This window comes from Notechis scutatus, chromosome 9 (assembly GCF_049901735.1).
Source record: "Notechis scutatus isolate UNSWTSFEM ecotype Mainland chromosome 9, rNotScu1.2, whole genome shotgun sequence".
Taxonomy (NCBI): domain Eukaryota; kingdom Metazoa; phylum Chordata; class Lepidosauria; order Squamata; family Elapidae; genus Notechis; species Notechis scutatus.
In genome coordinates, this window is record NC_142017.1 from 2,092,292 (window position 1) to 2,113,426 (window position 21,135).

Genomic DNA, 21,135 nt, shown 5'->3' on the forward strand with positions numbered 1-21,135 from the left:
TTCCTTCTCAAGGGTAGATCACTGCCTTGATTCTCCATCTTGATATTTTTATGAGCCTATTTTTGGGGACCTGTATCTATTGGGGCTTCTCAGTCATCCAGGTCAGGGTTGTCCCAACGGTGCTTTTTCCAAAAAGGCAACTGGAATTTCTTACTTTTTTTTTTGGTCCTCAAAAACTGAACAACTGAAGAAGCTTCTTGGAGGAGAAGCGAAACGTTTTCAAGGACAAATACAAGAGGGGAAAAAAAAGGTCCAGTTGCCTTTTGGAAAGCACCTTTGCAACGTTTGTTCTGGGGACACGGTTCAGGTGAATCTGCCAATGCTCTCCAGGTTTTCTCCCTTTTGTTTTCTTTATGAAAAAAAACAGCTTTTTATTCCGCTCGTCTGGCGATTTCTTTTGTGGCGCTACCGAGCGTGCTGTTTTGTTGGGCCCCGGGAAGGCTGGCATTTCTTCTGCTTCCCCTCCCTCGTAAATTTTGTCTCCTGCAAGCTCTTTGCAAAGAGACACTCCGTCTGCCCAGCAGTTGCGTAATGTATCATGCTGGGAAGCAGCCATTGCTGTTTCGGTACATAGCACCCTGGCGCTCGGAAGCAGTTCCATGTGCGACACCAGCCAAGGCCGCGTTTATCGGGTATCTGCTGTTGCCCTTTTGCTCCCTGTTTAAGGATTACACGGTTGTCATTCTCTGTGACGCTTGAATGTAACTTTGAGGGGGGAGGCATGTTTTCACGTTGGGCTCTGTGAGCCTGAATGTTGATAAGACAGGTGAAATTTTCCGCCTTCCAGGTATGAGAATCTGGATATCGGAATAGAAAGATTGGAAGACGCGTTGGACAGTGGTGGGATTCCAATGGTTTTACCACCAGTTCAGTGGGCCTGGCTTGGTGGGCGTGCTTTGCCTAACGCCGGCACGCAGCTTTCCCCACACCAACTGAGACCTACAGCACCAATCGGCTGAGGGGATGAAGAAGAGGAAGGCACAGGGGCAGGTGGGAGGTCCGATCCTGCGCTTTTCTTTTATCCTCTCGGCTGATTGTCAGAGGATGTTTTTTCCTCCTTTCAGCTGACCGTTGGCCTTTTTTTTTTTACCACCAGTTCGCTTGAACCGGTCCAAACCAGTAGCATACCAAGACTGGTGTTGGAGATGGTCTAATTTAGGGTTTCTCGACCTTAGACATACTGGCTGGGGATTGCTGGGGGTGGAAGTCCAGGCAAATTAAAACTGCCATGGTTGAGAAACACTGCTTAAAAACATATTCACTTAGAGTACGTGGAAAGATCATCTTCCCCAAATATCACGATTCACAAATTAAAGGCACTGTATTTATTTACATTTGAAGCTTTAGACCCAGGGGTGTTCAACCATTCTGGCTGGGGAATTCTGGGGATTGAAGTCCACAGGTCTTAAAGTTGCCAAAATTGGAGGTCTGTAGAGATTCTCCGCAATCCAGGTTGTCCCAAAGGTGCTTTTTTCAGGAGGCAACTGGACGTTCTTGTTTTTCTTTGGAAGACATTTTGCTTCTCATCCAAGAAGCTTCCTCAGCTCCGACAGGATCCTTCCCAATTCCCCACCAATCCTGTCAGAGCTGAAGAAGCTTCCTGGATGAGAAGTGAAACATCTTCAAAAGAAAAAAAAACAAGAAAGTCCAGTTATCTCCTTTGGGATTGCCAAGGTTGGGTATCTCTGACTTCAGCTGTTTTAAGTCACGGAGAGGTCATTCCTGTTTAGGGAAGAGCACTCTAAACAACGGTGCTTTGTCTGACATGCAAATCCTTCCTCTTTCTGTGGTTTGATTTATGGAGGGATGCTTTTCAGGAGAGACCGTGACCACTCTAATGGACTCTAAAAGTAGTTTCCTTTTTGGTTAACCAACCTCAGTTGGCTACTTAAAAGCTTCTTGCCACACATTTAATATAAATTACTCAAACCGTAGTTTGCAAATTATTGAGCATCTGCTTCAAGCCTCAAACGAATGAACAATATGGTTTCTATGCTGGCAAAATGCATCCCTTCCAGGTTTATTTTTTTTTTACAGGTTACATGCTGACTGGGGAATTCTGGGAAATTGAGGGTGAGACAAGTTGCCAAGAGCTGAGAAATATTGCTTTAGAGGGAGAATTTGTGCATTGTGGAACAGCAGAGCAGCTCACTAGGTGGCCTTCAGATGGTTCCTGTGTGCTTTTTGTTGGAGAAATTGGCACGATAATTTGGGTGCAGCTGAGAATTAAGCACAACACTGTTTGGCAAGGAAAATCTGGTTTCTGCTGCATTTAATGGCAATGCCACTAGATGTCACTCACTCTTGATTCTCAGAGGCATGAATGGGACACCTGCTCTGGCCAAGGTGCCCTCTACTGGACAGTTTCAGGGGGGAAAACGTTTGGCTCCCATTGCACTGAACTGTAATCCAGAGCAGAAACTGAGTTTTAGGTATTGTACAGTGTTGCATAATGACAGGCACAAAATTTAAAGAAAGTATTCTATTAAAGAATGTTTTATTTGCACGACGCTTTTGTGTAGGCATCACTCCCAGGATAATTCACAGCCAAAAAAAAGTGGGAGGGCGGGGGAACAATGTAAATCAAAGTCTCTTTAAAAACTTGTGTCCAATTGCATTGCTACTTTTAGTGCTAAAAATTAAAAGCTAAAAGGAAGGCATGAAAAACAGCAACTGGGCCTTTTTTCTGATCATTGCTTGACAAAAAGAGAATGAGATGGTCTAATTTGGTTTGTTGGCAACAAAAAGGATTTGTTTATGCCGGAATTGCTTCACGACCTGATGATTTACTTAACAACTTCAGTGATTTGCTTAACAACCATGCCAAAAAAGTTCATAAAATTGGGTAGAACTCATCTTGGTCACCATGCTATAAAAAGATGTTGAGACTTTAGGAAAAAGTACAGAAAAGAGCAACCAGGATGAGGGGACTGGAGGTTAAAACATACGATGGACGGTTGCAGGAACTGGGTATGGCTAGTCTAGGGAAGAGAAGGACCAGGGGAGACATGATAGTGGTCTTCCAATATTTGAGGGGCTGCCACAGAAAGCGGGGGGGTTGAAGCTATTTTCCAAGGCACCCAAAGGCTAAATAAAGAATAATGGATAGAAACTGATCAAGGAGAGATTCAACCTAGAAATAAGGAGAAACTTTCCGACAGTGAGAACAGTCAACCCATGGAACAGAAGTTCCCTTCGGAAGTTGTGGGAGCGCCATCACTGAAAACTTTCAAGAAGAGACTGGGCTGCCATTTGTCAGAGATGGTGTAGAGTTTCCTGCTTGGGTGGGGGGGGTTGGACTAGATGACCTACCAGGTCCCTTCCAACTCTGTTAATCTGTAAAACTTTCTTCGTAGTGAAAATTCTGGTCCGCATTCCTCTTTCTCCAGGCTGGGTCCAAGCCGCCCCGAACTTGGAGGTCGAGAGCAACCCCAGCATTTCGGAGGCCCGCCGCCGCTCATCTCGCCCAAGCCGCAGCCCCATCCAGTGCCCACGTCGCTCTGGAACCCGGTCTCCTTGATCGACAGCACCATGGAGGCTCGGAGGCTCCAGGAGAGCCACCCGCTCCCCACTCAGGCCAGCTCCTACGAGCCCAGCCGGCAAGCCATCCCTTTGGTCAAAGTGGAGCGAGTCTACTGTCCGGAGAAAGTGGAGGATGGAGCCCGGAAAAAGGAACCTTTGGACAAACACCAATCGGGCCGGGAGACGGGGGGATCCGAGCCCGGTGGGTTTCCCCACGGACCCTTATTAAGCGAATGGGAGAAGCCCCTGCAGCAGAGAACCCCCCACCCCCAAAGCGTGCCGTTTGCTGAGGCGCTGAAGAGCCGGACGGGCTCCCCATACAGGCACCTCCTACCCAGAGGCCACGATCCCATGTATGTTTACGACGAATTCTTGCTCCAGCAACGCAAGCTGGTCAGCAAGCTGGACCTGGAGGAGAGGAAGAGGAGGGAGGCTCAGGAGAAAGGTGGGTGGCCGTCGACCCTCCTCGGGGTTTCCTGCTTCCGATGAGAATTGAGAAACGGATAGAAGGGATCTTGGTAGCTCGGGGTCGAACTGCGGGCTCCTTGGCGCTCTCCGAGCTCGGGGGTTTTCTTGGGGGCATTTCATGACCCTACTAGGGAACATCATCGGGGCTGGAAGGGGGAATGAGGTTTGTGGAGAGGAGGAGGAGGAGAATTATTGTGGGGTTCTTGATGCTCCCTGAGCTCGGTGGTTTTCTTGCAGATGTTTCAAAACCCAACATGGAAACGCCATCAGGGCCAGAAAGGAATGAGGTTTGCAAAGAGGAGGAGAAGGGAGGAGGAGAGAGGAAGAGGAAGGGGACAGTATCATGACCCAACTAGGGAACATCATCAGTGTTAGGAGAGAGTGGGGTTTGCGGAGAGAGAGAAGCATTTTTCCAATGGAGGTGGAATAAAAGGAATAAAACGGGAAGCATTACAAGGCCCAGCATCCAATCTGAGCCTCGCGCGTATCTCGGGCCAAGCAAAGAGTGTCAAATAAAAGAACCCCTGTTTTGTTTCTGCTGAGCCCTTTGTCCCCCCACCCCGCCCAAGGTTCCCCCCACCCCCCTGCTTTTTCAAACAAGCCCCCCCTGGCCTTACCAGGGAGTTGGTTGCCATGCAAGCCTCCCTCCCTCCCCCTGCAGCTCCCTTTGAAGACCTATTTATTCCAAGCTGCTCTGCAAATTGTCTTCCTGAGACAGGCCCAATTAATAAATGATGAACGGAGACTAATAAAGCCGCTTTAAATATTCATCGAGAATGTACAGCCATGGTGGGATTTGCAAAAGGGAGGAAAACAAAACATTTTAAGTAGGAAGAGGGGGGGGGGAGGCAATCCATCCCGAGGCAGCTCCTTCCAGTTTGTCCCTTTGCAGGAGGTGTGTTAGCTAGCACCGTGGTTGACTTCTAGGCCTTGGGGGTGGGGTGGGGTGGGGGGTTGTGAGTTCCTTGTGCTGCCTTTTGCAATGCCCCAGGTGGCTCCTCAGCACGCCTGGAAGGATGGGTCTTTGCAAACTGGCCTTCGTCCAGCTCCGTTAAAGTCCTCGGGCCTGGCCTGTCATAGCCCGCGGGTGTGTGTGTTTTCTGCCTGACGGTCTCTTCTGGTTCAGGGAGGGGGAGGCCGACATCTTGCAGCAGAACGAAACCAGGCCGTGGGGACAGAGCCAGCTGCCCTCTCCTGTTTAAAAGCACTGGAAGCCAACCGCTGGCAGCCTCCTGTTTTCCTCGCCGCTTTTTCCTGGCGTTCCTTAAACCGGATGCTGGCTTGTATAATTTGTTCCTTGCAGGATCCGAATGTGTGTGTCCCCCCTCCCAGGCAAAATAGCCCTGGCTTGGGCTCCATGCCTCTCTTGGCAGATGGGTAGCTACCACCGTGTAGAGCGGTCTTGCATGATCGGTCCAGCTGCCCTTGGTGCCACGGTCCTTCTGGGAACCCAGAACAGCTGTGAGAATTAATCCAGCTCTTCCCTGAGGAGATCCATCGTGGTGGGACACAGATACTTCCGATGGCATTGCTTGGGTTCCTGGAAGGAGAAGGAGGCACCTGGGTGCAGAAGCCAAGATGAGGTTTTTGGTGGGCCATCAAAGTTCACCTCTGCTCTGCTTCGGGCACGCAGGATATTATTATGATCTGGATGATTCCTACGATGAGAGTGATGAAGAGGAAGTACGGGCTCACCTACGCTGTGTAGCAGAGCAACCTCCTCTGAAGCTGGACACGTCTTCTGAGGTAGGTCTCACCTCCTGTTCCCCATAATGATGTAGGCAGTGGTGGGTTTCAAAACTTTTTCCTGCCACTTCGGTGTGAGCGTGCATTTTGCACATACGTGTGCATCCAATGCATGCACACACCAAACGTGCGCTTTGCAAGTGCACAGCAATTGCAACTCACCTTCTGTTGCAAGCCCTGGGTGTGAAACAGCTGACTCATGGCAATCGGATATGCCGCGCAAAGCAGCTGAGGTTGAAAAGCGGGAAATAACGGTCAGAATAGAGCCAGGGACGGTGAGAGGGCCCAGCAGCTGATCGTCAGAGTGAACCGGTTTGCTTGGAGATGATCCTCGGTTCGGCTGAACCGGGCTGAACCAGTAGAATACCACCAATGGAAGTAGGTTGAAAGGTTCTGGCTTGAAATAGGATGGTCGCTACCCTGGGAGGCACAGAGCAAATACATTATACGATCTGTAGGATTTTGCTTGGCCTTATCCCCAACCTAAGATGCATCTTTACAAGAAAGCCGAGACCTGAATTTTGATAGCAACCAGAAGTGTGGAGCCTTTCTTCTAACAGATAACGCTTGCTTTGTGCGTGGTTGGCCTTTAAAGATCAAACGATGCTTGATACTGGAAGATAAATTCTCCTCGGAGTCACAAATCTAAAGTAGATGTGGTGGTGGTGGTGGAGCCGTGTGCCAATCTGGGGCTACTCGAGCCGAGGACACTTCCATAGTTTCAGTTGGCTGCATGAGGGATCTTAGACCTTTGGTTAAGTCACGGGTCTCCAAACTTGGCAACTTTAAGACTTGTGGACTTCAACTCCCAGAATTCCTCAGCCAGCATGGGAGTTGGAGTCCACAAGTCTTAAAGTTGCCAAGTTTAGGGACCCCCTGGTTTAGGTCATGGATATTTCTCCCCTTTTCTTCACAGCTGATATGCTTTTTATTAGAAAAGGTTGACTGGCTAGGTGTTTCTCTCAAAACGAGATGCACTTCAGGCATTATTATGGCCTGCCTTCTTTTTTAAATCTGTCCCAAAGGACGTGACCTTTCTGGTGGCCAAGAAAACCAGGTCTCGGATGGCATGGAAGCCCTGGCTGATGTATATTTTAGCAAAAGAGAAAGCCTTCATAAATTGACTTTCCTGTTTGCTTCTTCTAGAAGCTGGAGTTCCTGCAGCTTTTTGGGTTGACCACTCAGCAACAGAAGGAGGAGCTACTGATCCAGAAACGGAGGAAAAGACGGAGAATGTTGAGGGAGAGCAGCCCTTCCCCACCCACCATCCAGAACAAGCGCCCCACGCCTCCCCCTCGTTTTGTGCTCTCCACACGTTACAGCCCGGATGAGATGAACCACAGCCCCAACTTTGAAGAGAAGAAGAGGTTCCTCACAACCTTCAACTTAACCCACATTACTGCAGACAAGAGGAAAGGTATTGGTCCAAAGGGGCTGCAGGTTGTAGAGCAGGGGTGTCCAACCTTGGCATCTTTAAGGCTTGTGGACTTCAACTCCCAGAATTCCTCAGCCAGCAAAGCTGGCTGAGGAATTCTGGGAGCTGAAGTCCACAAGCCTTAAAGTTGCCAAGGTTGGACACCCCTGTTGTAGAGATTCATATAAAACAACAGAGTTGGAAGGGACCTTTGAGGTCTTCTAGTCCAAAACGCTGCTCAGGTAGGAAACCCATTTCAGACAAGTCTCCAGTCTCTTCTTAGAAGACCCCAGTGTCGGAGCATCCACAACTCCTGGCAGCAAACCATTCTACTGGTTAATTTTTCTGTCTCCTTAGTTCTAGGTTGCTTCTCTCCTTGATCAGTTTCCATCCGTTGCTTCTTCTCCTGCCTTCAGGGCCTTTGGAGAAAGGTTGACTCCCTCTTCTTTGGGGCAACCCTTCCAATATTGGAAGACTGCTATCATGTCACTCCTAGTCCTTCTTTTCAGTAGACTAGACGTAGCCAATCCCAGCAATCATTCTTTATATGTTTTAGCTTCCAGTCCCCTAATCGTTCTGCAATTTTCTGGAGGACCCAAAGCATTATTGTTATCTCAGATTGTTTTTCCTGTCCTGAGCCTTGAAAAACATTCCTGCTGATCACCTAAACTGGCTATAATTCATACTCGACCCCTTGCAGATGGCTTTTGAAATCCTTCGAGCAGGGGTGTCAAACCTTGGCAACTTTTGAGACCTCTGGACTCCAACTCCCAGAATTCCCCAGTCAGCCATGCTGGGAATTAGAATAGAATAACAGAGTTGGAAGGGACCTTGGAGGTCTTCTAGTCCAACCCACTGCTTTGGCAGGAAACCCTACACCACTTCAGACAAATGGTTGTCTGATCTCTTCTTAAAAATTTCTAGTCTTGGAGCATTTACAACTTCTGGAGGCAAGTTGTTCCACTGATTAATTGAAGTCCAGAAGCCTTAACGTTGCCAAGGTTTAAGCTTCCGGCTCTTGTTTTACTGTACCCAAGGAACTCTCTCCAGGAAGCAATTAACTAATTTCTTAAAGGTGCTGAATGCTCATTGACTCACACACGTATGTCCCATGGTTGATCTACCCAACCAGGGCCTTCTCCTAGACTGTATCAATAGGGTTCTTGGTTCCTGTTCTTGGTCCTTCAAAAACCATCTCTGCTTCCTGCTTTGCAGATAAAGAGAAGCTGGCAGAGATGCTTCATGCCATGAAACAAAAGAATACATGCACGGCACCACCAGTTAAAAGCTCCCCACGGGACAGTCCTAGTATTGTCCAAGCTGGTAAGTAGCCATATAAATGGTGGCATCTCCTGGCAGGACCATGGACAGTGGCTTCCTGAGGCTGGGAGATTCTTCTGGTGGAATCCCATCTCCTCATCTAACTCTTTTTCCGGCATCAATAGGACCTTTATAGTTTCCCCAAAACCTGCTTGGTCTGCTGGATGTTTTATCTCTAAGGACAGAGTGATTATCTTGATTTTCCCATTAGAAGAAGGTCAGAGGCACTTGCTTCCATGGGGCTCCCAAAGAAAGCATCTGGTGGAAACGCAATCTTTTCCCATCTTTGCAGAAATTTCAAAACAGGGAAAAATAAATGCCCCTTGAGCCTCATCATCTCCAAGTGCTTCTGAAATCACGCCAAGACAGACCAGGGTTGGGAATACGGGAAGCAGAGAAGAATCGTAGTTAATGCTCTGCAGGAGGACAGCTGCAGTTTGGGTGGTCCCCATTAGGGCCTTTGTCAAATAAAATCACTGATCTGGGCTTCATCGTTGTGTGTTTGTGCGCATAACTGCCTGGAGCAATTAACAGGTTTCCTCTACAAGGGAGGATAAGCTTCAAGCTACCCTAAGGAAAGGTTTGAAATTAAATTGCTGTCAAAAGTGGGTAATGGGTGAAGTGCAATGCCTCAATTGGCCCACCTCAAAACTATCCCTGGGAAGGGGGTGATGCCAGGGTAGAGGCAAATGTAGGAGCCGAAGAAACTTCTCGGATGGGAAGAGAAATGTCTTCAAGAAAAAACCAGAAAGTCCAGTTGCCTCCTGAAAAGAGCACCTTTGGGATAACCATAACCTGGAGGACTCAAAATCTCCATAGATTTTTTTTTAATTAAATGGAAAGGTTTCATCCCATTTAGGGTTGGGTCATCCATCTCTGTTCTGACCAAGGCTTCCTAGACCGTAATTACGCACACACTTATTTTAAAAAGAAGTCTTATTGCAACGCTGGGAATTGTTTTTATGCCCAGCCAGTAACGAATCTCGAAACAATCCCTCGAGATAAGCACCCACCTTTCTTTTCTGTGAAGTGCTGCCAATAACAGAAGTGTCCAATGAACTAGGACAAAAACCAACCGAAGTACAAAGAGCTTCAAGAATGAATCTGAACTGAACAAAGGACTTTGCTTCCTGCAAAGGTTTTGTCATCTTGGCCTGACTTTTATCCCTTATGGGAGGAGCAATCACCTCCCAGCCTTACTCCTGAGTCACCCCTTTTGTTTCAGCTGCTCTTGTCTTCTAGCAGCTCTGCGCAGATGCGCATTGGGAACAGGCTCCCCTTGTTCTTCTGCCTTGCTGCTGCCAGATTCTGGAGGCTCTGGAGTCAGCCCCCCACTCCCAGATGGCCCTGGCCCCATCTCTGCATCTGACACAGGACCCTCGTCCAAGTCCTCCCCAGACTCCCAGACTGGTCCCTGTTCTTCCCCACTGTCCGATCCCACTGCCATCTGCACAGGGTGCCAGCGTACCTCAACAACCTCCTAACCTGGAGTAGGAATCCCAGAGGTGTCACAGGGTAGACTCATCTTCTGGGTCCTAACTGACGTGTGGCTTTTTTTCTTCCCAAAGACTCACAAGTCCAGCAAACGACGCCGTCGGACTTGGATAAGCCAGTCGGTGTTGCTCCGGCGTCTCTGCCGGAAGCCCAGAAGCCCATGGAATCCTGCAGAACAAATCACCTGAGGCCCCACGACTTTCCCAGAGCCAAAGAGCCCGTCCCTCTCCCTGCCGAGAAGCCCAGGCTGAGCGACGGGCACACCGTCAAAAAGAACTTCACCCTCCTGAACTGCGTCCGGGGCTCTTTGCCCAAAGAGATCCCCGTCCCGCTCTCCCACAGCATGAACGGGAAGAACAAGCAGTGGGAGCCCTTCCTTGCCGAGGAGTTTGCGCACCAGTTCCATGAGTCCGTCTTGCAGTCCACACAGAAGGCTTTACAGAAACACAAAGGTAAGGGAAAGTGAGGCCACCTGACCCCAGAGGGAGAGGGAGAGAGAGCGAGAGGGAGGGAGGGAGGGAGGGAGGGAGAGAGAGAGAGAGAGAGAGAGAGAGACCGGTTAACTCAGGGGTGGGCTGCTGGGGGTTTGGGAGATCCTCTAGCTAAGATTCTGCGCCGTTTGGAGAACCCCAAATCCCACTCCTGGCTGGCCCCACCCATCCCTCCCCGGAGTCCCTACACAGCCTGTTTTGGTAAGTCCAGGGCACCAGCGGAGGCTTGGGGAGGGCGAAAAACGGCCCTCCCGGAAGTTTGGGACGTCCGGAAATCGGCCTGTTTCCGGCTTCCAGAGAGTCCCGAGACAAATCATAGTTGCGCTTGGTGCCAGCACATAGGTCCGCTCTTCATCAAACTGGGTGCCAATGCCTTCCTTTGTGTCCGTTGGCCTTTAGGCAATGCAATGGCTCATTCGGCGGAGCAGAACCACAAAGTGGACGCTTCCATCCATTATAACATTCCGGAACTGCAGACTTCCAGCTGGGGCTCTTTGCCACAGCAAAACGGACAGAAAGATCCCCAGCACAAAGGATTGATTCCTCCAGAGCACGAGAAGATCTCGGATTCTGAAGAAGACGAGGAAGACGAAGAGGAAGAGGAGGAGTACCCCAGACCAAAATGGCATGGGATCGAAGCCGTCTTTGAGGCTTATCAGGAGCATGTGGATGGTAAGATGCCGTGGTCCAGGGCGGCGTTTTCTCAATCTTTTAAGACACGTGGACTTCAACTCCCAGAATTCCCCACAGCTGGCTGGAGATTTCGGGGGAGTTGAAGTCCCCAAATTTTAAAGCAGCCAAGATTGAGAAGGACTGATTCAGGAGATTCCCACCCTCCTATATTTTTTGCTTTATATCGATTTTTCAGGAAAAACAGAGGAGGTTGTGATTCTTTTCCAAGGGTTTTTTTTTTTTCATTAACCAGTTGCATCTTCGGTATTCTTGCTCCAGATCAGAAGGGAACTTTTGACCTGGAGAGATTTTCTGTGTGTGATACATTCCCATATTTCAAACACGACATCCAGGTTATGAATGTGCCAATGAAGACTCCGTCGTCCCTGAAAGTTGAATGATGGAAGCCACATAAACTATTCTTAGTTTGAGACGTTTTGCTGCTTATCCAAGCAGCTTCATCAGTCAGAACGCGTCAGTTCTCCGTTGCTGTGATTTGACCTCCTGATACTTTTGCCTGGATGTCTGAGGGGGCTTCACTGACATACTGCAATGTGTTTGGGGAGGAAACCCCTGAAGTTGATGTGGAAAGAGTGGGTGCAATTTCAATGACTGACTCTCTGACTAACTGACTTGCTCTGACTAAGGAAGATGCTTGGAGGAGCAGCGGAACATTTCAAGGTGACAGAAATGGTGTCCCTTGCCATAATTCAACCTTAAGTTGCTGGCAAGTGGTGCAAAGGTGGAAGGAAGCAGTTGAAATGACCAGATGAATCAGGATTTGTTTCCTTGGGGAAAGGAAAGCTTACAGGATTTGAAATGCAAAGTGCTAAATTTTGATAGGATGATATTGACAGATGCACCATTACGCATTGACCAATTTGTTGACCATGGTGATTACTGATTGATTGATTGATGGCCACCCCGAGTAGGGACAGTGCTTGGAGTTGTTGGCGATAGCCTAATAAACAAAAGCATCCATTGAGAACAATAATCCTTTGTTTTTCTAGATAGTGAGCATTTAGTTGTCCAAGTTACAGAGAGAGAGAGAGAGAGAGAGAGACAGAGACAGAGACAGAGACAGAGACAGAGAAATGGAGGGAGGTTGAGAAGCAGATATAATCACTCAAATGTGCATACGCCAGACAGCTGGGGCTGGGCAGGGACTTCATTTTTGCAATCTGTTGCAAATTCCATTTGCAATCCAGTAAGCTAACTCTGAAAGGAACAAGATGTTAAAAGGCCATTCTTTTTTCAAGAAAAAAACCCTTTTTCTGTCTATCTCTATCTGTTTCATCCTTCTCTCTCTCTCTCTCCCCACCTACCTACCTACCTACCTACCTACCTATTTATCTATCTATCTATATCGGATTCTGGAGCATCTTGCTGGAGAAGGCAGAGAAAATTCATTTTTCTTCCCCAAAAAGGCCAGTAGCCTACTTCTGAATGCTCTGACGTGTAGATTACAATTTTTTATTTATTTATTTAATATGAAATTTATTTTCCGCTCATCTTGTATCTGACCTCCCACCGTGGTTTGGGCGGGGAGGAAGGGCCTGGGTTTAGTTTCCCAAAATCTGAGAAACGGGCTCCATGCAGGTCTAGCCTGAACCAGAGAAGGCAGCAGCTATGCCCAGTAGTGTGCCTTTGCCAAAACAGCATCTGAGCTAGAAAGGTAGATTAACATCTTTATTTATGCATGTAAGTATCTCTCCCACAGGTACAAGGTGGGAAAAGACCCTTAGAAATGGGAGAAACCACTCGATGTATTTATAGTTCAAATCTGTTGGGTTTGGAATAGGCCCGTCCGTTGGCTAGCCTCATGGGAGGCATTCCTTGTTAGTAAAAACATTGTTCGTTGTTCTTGCTCCCATCAGTTGACTAACCAGTTCAACGTGCATTACAGAGCAAAACCTGGAACGACAAGTGCTGCAGACCCAGTGCCGACGTTTAGAGGCCCAGCACTACAGTCTCAGTCTGACTGCAGAACAGCTCTCGCACACCATGACGGTGAGTAGGGCTTCAGCCCCACAGCTGAACGGGCAAGACTCCGTCGGGCGGTCAACCCATCCGTGAGTTATCTTGGCCAAACAAGAGGACCATGCCTTTTCAGCGGTGTGTGTGTGTGTGTGTGATTGATTTCGTCATTAAGACTACAGGCTTCTGATCTCTTCTTGGTTTCCCATCCACCTGTCAGCTTTGGAAGCCATATTGAGACCAGACGCTTCCACACGGCCACCTTCTTGAGCCTGGGAAAACGGGAGGGGGGAATTTCTTGAAGTGTATGTGGTTAGACAGAATAGCATTCTTCTGCTAAGTCAAGGTCATGTTATTTCTGCACCTGGGTGAGGGGAGTCTCAAGTTGGGACGGATGGTGATTGGGGCATGTGATGCCATGAAAGGTGCAGGGGATGGATTTGTAGTTTTTACTTATTGCAAGGAAGCCTGGAACTTTCAGATTCGGGATTCCCCAGTTTGTGCCAGTTTACTATCCAAATAAAACAGAACTTTTGAGAAGATGCCTGTCTTGGAGTTAGTGGTTGGAGTGGAGGTTTTCTGGAACGCTGACACCACCTTTGCTTAGCTCCTCTGCAACTCAGTCCCAGGCACCGTGGATATTGGTCCCTTTGGCACAACATGATGGTTGCTGAAGCAAAAGAAGACATTTTGGAGTCGGGGAAAGTTCTGTGACGCTCTCCGTTCAGGAGTTGTAGTTTTGGTGCTGTGTTTTCTACAATACTATCAACCAGGGGTGTCCAATCTTGGCAACTTCAGGACTCTTGGGCTTCAACTCCCAGAAATCCCCAGCCAACCAGGCCACTTTTAAGACTTGTGGGCTTCAACTCCCAGAATTCATCAGGGAGTATGGCTGACGGGAGAATTCTGGGAGTTGGAAGTCCGCAAGTCTTAAAGCGGGCGAGATTGGACAGCCGTGCTTTAATATTCTGCCTGCCTCAGTGGAGGAGAAAGAGGCGACTGTCTCAAAGATGCTTCTTTCCTTTGCAGGAACTAAGGAACCAGAAGCAGAAAATTGTCTCGGAAAGGGAACGGATTCAGGCTGAACTCGATCACTTGCGAAAGTGCCTTGCGTTGCCTGCCATGCAGTGGTCCCGGAGTTATTTCAAGGGCTATCCCAGGTGACACGCCCTTGCACTAGGCCAAACATAGCGTATAGAAATAATAATAATAATAATAATCTATTTTATTACCTGGAATATTTAATATTTTTCATGGGGAGGTTTGAAGCTTAAATAAATAATAATAAATAAATAAATCAAAAGGATGTGCCATGCATGGAGCAAAACAAAAAAAAAAAAGATTTGTTTTTGGCGGGAATCCAGAAAAAAATCTGAACTCCCACCTCTTTAAAAAAGTGCAACTGAACTCTGAGACTTATTATTATTAATTTTTTTTTTTTTTTTTGGTGACTGCAAGTTGATCCATTTAGACGAAAGGCTACGTTCTCAAGACATTGGAATGGGTTAATTTTCTTTCGGCACCTTCGTCTGCTTTTTCCTTCTCTCTCTCTCCTTTTTGGTTTTGGTTTTTGTCTTTTGAAGATCTTGGTTGAGCCCGAAGATTCCATCAGTGACGCTAAATGTTCGCCTCCTGTCCTCGAAGGGGCCGCTGGGTTTAAAATCCTGGCTTTTTTGCTCCTTGTCGTTGCCATATTCCCTTCGACTGCGATACTTGAGTCCTGTTTTATTTGTTCTTGAAACATGTCTGTCTCTTCGTCCGAGTATATACCATCCATTGTTTTTTGGTTAGAATGAACTGGATATTTTGGATAACCGTAAACCTGCAGAGTTAATAAATCTAGTAGAAGAAAACGCAGCTCCCCCAACGCCGGACTTCCCATGCATCCGTCAGCTTTTGGGCTGGAAGTGCACTTCAACTTGACAAATAAAAAGTGAAAAAACAAAAACAAGGTACCTTTTTATTCCTGGAGGGGGGGGGAAGGGCAAGATGTACCGACCATACCAATGCATAGATTATGTACCCCGGTGGGTAGAATTTTCATACAAAGATTTTGCAATTAAAAGAGTTGGAAAAAAAAAAAAGGTGCTTCAGCCTTAGTGTGTATATATTTAAAAAAAAAGTTTTGTATGTTTTTATTACTTTAATTATTATTATAAAAAGCTTGCCATTTTCAATATGTTTCTGCTTTTTTTTCCTCTCTTTTTTTTTTTTTGGCAAAAGAAAAAAAAAACAGGCTTGCTTTAAGTGTTTTTACAGCTGCTGGTCAGGACCTGATAAAATAATAAGTGCTTTTTTAAAAAGGAATTTTAAAAGGAAGCTTTCTGCTGGGCAAGTGCAAGCCACCTGTTGGTATTTTGCAGCGTGGAGCACCAGTTGCTGGTGTAGAAGGCCTCTTGCTAAAAACAGAATTATCTTTTCCCCTTCGTTTTCTCGTGTCTTTCCATCCTCTGCTTCCTCTTTTTCTTAAAGCACTTGGAATACCAACTGTGCTTCACTGCTATTGAGAAGACAAAAGAGACCACTAAGATTTTAGTTACCAGATTTAAGCCGTTGAAATAGATTTAGTCATTGTCCGTTTTACCTGCGACATCTAAAATCATACATGGGTGGCGTCGATTTTCTGAAATGTAGGATTTTTTTCCCCTCCATCCTGAATCCACAAAAAAGTATACGGAAAAAAAAGGAAACAGTCGTGCTACTTATTTAAAGCCAGACTTGTTCACACACAAAACACCCAACATGGTGGCAGCTACTGTGGGCAGCCCATTCTGCAAGGGGACGGGTCGTTCTCAACTTACGACCGTTTGCTTAGTGTCCGTCCCAGTTACAATTGCACTGAAAAAAAAGTTGACTTCTTATTTAACAGCCGTCGAAACATTTTCACAGTTTCTGGGCACTTTGGCAACCAACTTGCCTTCAGGGTGGTTGCAAGATCCCGGGGGTGGGTGGGTGGGTGGAGACTTCAATGGCCACCTTCCCAGCCAGCTTCCAATAAGCAGAACCAATGGAAGAAGTGGGATTCACTTAACAACGGTGGTTATTTGTGTGGCAAAACAGGTGGTAAAACCAAGCAAGTGACTCGTTGAACAACCGTCTTGCTCAGCAGTGAAATGCTCTAGTTCTAGTTGTGGTTCTCAGTTGAGGGCTACCTGTGTATTTGTAAATGGATCCCCGCAGTGGTGGGATTCAAATTTTTTTACTACCGGTTCTGTGGGTGTGGCATGGCTTGGTGGGCATGGAAGGGAAGGATATGCTGCAAAATCCCCCTTCCCTCCCCACCCCCCCTAAACTGCTTTCCAGCTCTGTTCTCCTGTGCAGGGCAACCAAAGAAGATCCAGCTGATCAGCTGTGGGCATGGCTTGGTGGCTGTGGTGTTCTGTGGGTATGGCTTGGTGGGCATCGCTTGGTGGGCGTGGCAGGGAAAGGACATACTGCAAAATCCCCCTCCCCTCCCCACCCCACTAACCTGCTTTCCAGCTCCGTTCTCCTGGGCAGGGCAACCAAAGGAGACCCAGCCGATCAGCTGGGACTCAATGGGAAGCAGAGAATGGATGGGGCAGAGCTAGTCAGAGGTGAGATTTGCCGGTTCTCCAAACTACTCAAAATTTCTGCTACTGGTTCTCCAGAACCGGTCAGAACTGGCTGAAGATCACCTCTGGACCCCTGCAAACTTGCCTGGGTTTTTTGCGCTTAGCTGGCACCAGAGAGCTAAATGCCACCATCTTTCGTGCAAAATGAAATTATCTACAGGTATATTAGTGTAATAATACAGTGGGTCTGTGCTGATTCTTTACCATAGGACTCTGATGGCAAACCTATGGCACATGTGCCAGAAGTGGCATGCAGAGGTCTCTCAGTGGGCACACACGCCATCGCCAGCTGGTCTTTTGGGTTTTGGCACTGGCCAGCTGGTCTTTGTGGACACCTGAGGGTCGGAAAATGGCCCCAAAAAAACAGGCTGTTTTTCGGGCTGTTTTCAGGCTGTTTTTGGCCCAAAAACTGGCCTGAAAACTGCTCCAAAAACTGCTCAAAAATGACTCGAAAAATGGCCCAAAAACCCATGCGTGCATCGGCCAGCTGGTGTTCAGTTTTCCAGCACGGTTTGGGGCAGGTTTGCCATCGCTGCCATAGGATATATGAGAGAGGAGCTTGAGCGAAGAACCCCTTTGGGACCTTTTAAAGTAGCCGTGTCTTTCTCCAAATGGCAGCTAGTCTGCAACTTCACGACCAAAACGGAGCCCAACATTGCTGTGGTTAAGCGAGACATTTGTGACGTGAATCTTGCTCCATTTTACCACCTTTTCTGCCGAGGTGAAACCCCTCCAGTTGATAAGCTTGCAAACCCAGTTGCTAAAAGTGAACCCCAGGTTGCCCAAGGGGATCACGTGACCTTGAGATACAGCAACAGTCGTAAATGTGAACCAGCTGCCAAGCATCTGGAGTTTGATCGCGGGGATGCTGGAAAGGTCACCAGTGTGCAAAATGGCCCTCGGTCCCTGTTTTCAGTGCTGGTGTAACTTTGAACAGTCACTAAATGAACTGTTGTAAGTCGAGGACTGCCTTCAGCTGCTTTGAGAATGAGGCTCCTCCGAGAATTGTGCTTCTCTCCCTGGTCTTAAAAGATTCAAAAAGAAAGGTGTTCCTGTGCCTTTTGAAGCAGTGCAGTACAGCACGTGGCTTTTGAATACCGGCCATCTTAATTCGGTGGCTCACATTGTGACGGCCATAACTTTGCAGCGCTTCTAAATATTTATAAGGAATTGGTTGAGGGTTTAGCTTTTTTTTTTTCTTTAATGACGGATCTGGGCGACTTTTTTACATTGAAGGCATCCAGACAGATTTCCTCAATCCAACCCTTGGATTTTAGCTATTCTTTTCAAAAGAAAAAGAAAAAAAGAATGAACTGTGAAATGGACAATCTCAGAACAGAATCTTTTTGTTAGGGGCCAAATGGGTAAGTTAACGTGGCATATGCTTCTTTAAGCTTCTTCCGCTTAGAATGTCAAACTCTTTCTCGTTTCACATCTTCCTCCGCTGTTAACTGTTTTGCAACGGGAAAGGACGGCCGGAATGTAAAGATTGGTTTCTGCAATTTAATAAGCGGGAGAGTTTGCAATCCCTAGAGATGGCTGTACTACAATTCCCAGCATCCTTTGTCGGTGGGTGTAGGGCTGAGCATGCTGGCTATTCAGTATCACCCAGAAAATTGTAGCATTGCAAAGCTCTGCTTAGGCCAATGTGTCCAAGCCCATACTTTGCTCCGTGTCAATAACCAAATTAAAAGACCTGCAACAGATACAGCTGGCCAGTCTACCACTGCCCGTTCCGTGACTTTTTGAACTACTCTTACTAGTTAGGAGGTTTTGCCTCATTCTGAGCTGCCACCTGCCTTTCTTTGCTGACCAAACCACTAGTATCCCTGAGAACCGACTATATACATTTCATGTTCAGACTCCATGCTAGAGGCCCCTATCCCAAAAGGGGGTCAGTTCCTATTCTTGCTCTCTTCAAGGTCGATCTCTTCCTCTTGATTCTCCAACCTCTTTATAGAATTCACAAATTGCCCAGAAGAGATTGAAGTTAATCTCAATATAGTTTGACTATTTATTGAATTCATAGCTCACCTTTCTACCTAAAGGGTTTTTAGGCTTAGGTTTTTAAGTCTCTTTGCAGCAGCAAACATTTACCAGATTCTTTTTATCTTTTTCATAATTTCTTATCCTTTATTGGCTGATGTGCAATGTTGTGTTTATAGCGCTATTGAAAGAAAAAAATAAAAACAAAGGAACTGCAAATGGAAAAAGCACTCTTCTAGGACTGTAGGAATACTTACAGGGAAAGAAAACCCAATGCTTTTTGTGGCTGCTTAGAAATATAAATTCAGCCAGGGCAGCTGCTTCATCTAAGTGGCCCCGGCCTCGCCTGGAGGCTCCCCAATTCTATGCAACTCTTAATACCAAAGTCCTTGCCATTTTTCAGAAGAAACTGTGTGACATGAAAGAGCAAATTTAGTGGCCTATTTTTTTTTAAAGAAAGTCTTGCTCTTAGTTGTGGCCAAGTACTCTTGATTTATTTACCTGAGTATGTAAATTGGCCCAGGTCTGAATATCCCCCTGTGACGATCACCTCAGACAATCAGCTTTCATGAAGCATGAGAAAAAAAAGAGCGGAAATCATGAAAGGACATTCAAGTTATTTCCTTTTTCTGCCTCTAATGACACTTGGAGATGACCATAGGTTTGCCTTCAACAAAGCGAGGGGGGAAAGCCTTTTTTTTTTAATGTCATGACGACATCCTGTAGATGTTACCAAAAAGCAAAACTTGGAAAGGGTTTTTATGCCCTGGTCCCAAGGCTGCCGAAAAGGATTCAACTTAAGAAACCGCAATATGTTCAGGACTTAGGCCTTTTTGTGATGGATTTACAAAAGCCTTGGAAGAAGGCAAAATTAAGACCACCAATACATTTAAGGGGCAGTAAGACAAGAGTAGCAAAGGCTGCCCTTAAAGACAGCCATGTGAGAAAACTGGCACGCTCACCATTTCTGACTCGGTAACGAAAGCCACTGTGTCCCACCTTTTAAGATCACAAAGAGGCGGTTTCGCAGAGCAAATATTTCCACATCCTGCTTATCCGCCACGGGAGCAACATCCGCCAAAAGATAGTGATCATGGGTTTTTCTTTTCTGTTTTCTGCAAGGTTTTTCCTGATAAGGGACAGAGGAGGCGAAGGGGGCGGGCAGGGGAGGCAATATGGACCCAAGCTGTTGCAATCATCCTTCTATGCATAATTGCACTATTTCCCCCTTCTCCACCCCCCTCCAATAAATAGGATGTCGGCTATATTTTGCGTCATGTGGCTTTGGTTTTCCCCGAGCCCGGACGACATGTGCTTTTTAAGCACCTGCAGGAGAGCCAATTGGCTTGATTTCCATGTATTAAAGAACGAATGTGCACTTAGTCAAGCTTGGTTGGAGGCCAATGTAAGCTGCAGAAGCTGGCGAGCAAGCCACCGTTTTCCTAAAATAGGCCCGGGGATGTTTGAAATACTTTCCCACCCATGATGCCGAACAGATAAAAACAGAGATTAAAAAGGTGCTAACATGAGGGGGTGGGGGGAAGAAACAATAGCCCACTTTGGACCAATCCATCTTTGCAAATGTTTTTCCTTTCCTTCTCCCCCTCATTGTGATAGTTGCTCTTGTTCTCCCCCCCCCCACCCCACCCAAAGCCTCCCATAAACGTCCTGGCCCCATGCTTACAATTTTTTTTTTTTTTTGAAGAACTCATTTGCTCTCCCTTGGACCGTGGTTTGGTGTCATGTGTAGGATTTCTTCTGCAAAAAAAAAAAAGCACAGAGCTTGAGGGGAGAGGAGGAGGAGGAGGGCCAAGGCCCAGGCTGGGGCAGTAGATGCTGTGAAACAAATTCAACATGTTTTAAGTGTACTTGTTTTGACTTAAATGTAATGTAATATATTTGTTGAATGTAGTTATTAGGTATTTATGAATATATGGCTGTAATTTCTGACGACATCCAAAAAAAAAAAGTAATAAAATGTTCCTAAATCATGACAAAGGATTATTTTCCCAGACCACCCACCCACCCACCGTTAAATAGAAGCTCTATCAGCCCCTTGTATTAGAAATGGGGCCTTGGACAAGAGAGAGCCAATCATCTAGCAGCTTCACAATTTACTCTGGGGTGCCTCAAAACCACTGAAGGAAGAAACATGGTCACAACATCTGGATTAAATTAGGATAGGAATCCCCCACCAGCATCCAGTCAAGCTGGTTTTCAAACAGGCCCCAGGATAACATATGTGTAGGAAAACATACAAATGTATTGAAAAGAAAGTGTATATCGGAAAAAGCATAACAATTCCTTTAATATTTGAAGCTTTGATTCCTCATCAAAAGTTAATAGGGGCTCAGACTTAAGAGCACTTAGGTTAAAGATATATGTTGTTGTTTTAGTACATATTAGATACACCTGCAAAAAAAAAAATCATAATCTAATGTAAAAGCACTAA

The 21,135-nt window shown here is 46.7% G+C and overlaps 1 protein-coding gene across 11 annotated transcripts in view; it reads left to right on the forward strand.

Moving 5' to 3' along the window:
• Positions 1-14,533, forward strand: part of GSE1 (Gse1 coiled-coil protein) — a 258,953-nt gene extending 244,420 nt beyond the window's left edge. For 7 of the 11 annotated variants that reach the window (XM_087971395.1, XM_087971404.1, XM_087971398.1 and 4 more), the window contains 8 exons: positions 3,357-3,967; positions 5,624-5,736; positions 6,883-7,153; positions 8,366-8,473; positions 10,039-10,416; positions 10,855-11,127; positions 13,034-13,137; positions 14,134-14,533. In XM_087971395.1, the coding sequence (XP_087827521.1) occupies positions 3,357-3,967; positions 5,624-5,736; positions 6,883-7,153; positions 8,366-8,473; positions 10,039-10,416; positions 10,855-11,127; positions 13,034-13,137; positions 14,134-14,268 (1,993 nt within the window). In that variant the 3' untranslated portion in view covers positions 14,269-14,533. The remainder of the gene's footprint in view (positions 1-3,356; positions 3,968-5,623; positions 5,737-6,882; positions 7,154-8,365; positions 8,474-10,038; positions 10,417-10,854; positions 11,128-13,033; positions 13,138-14,133) is intronic. The other 4 variants (XM_087971396.1, XM_087971399.1, XM_026684033.2 and 1 more) reach the window with 1 other exon arrangement.
• Positions 14,534-21,135: the final 6,602 nt, after the last annotated feature.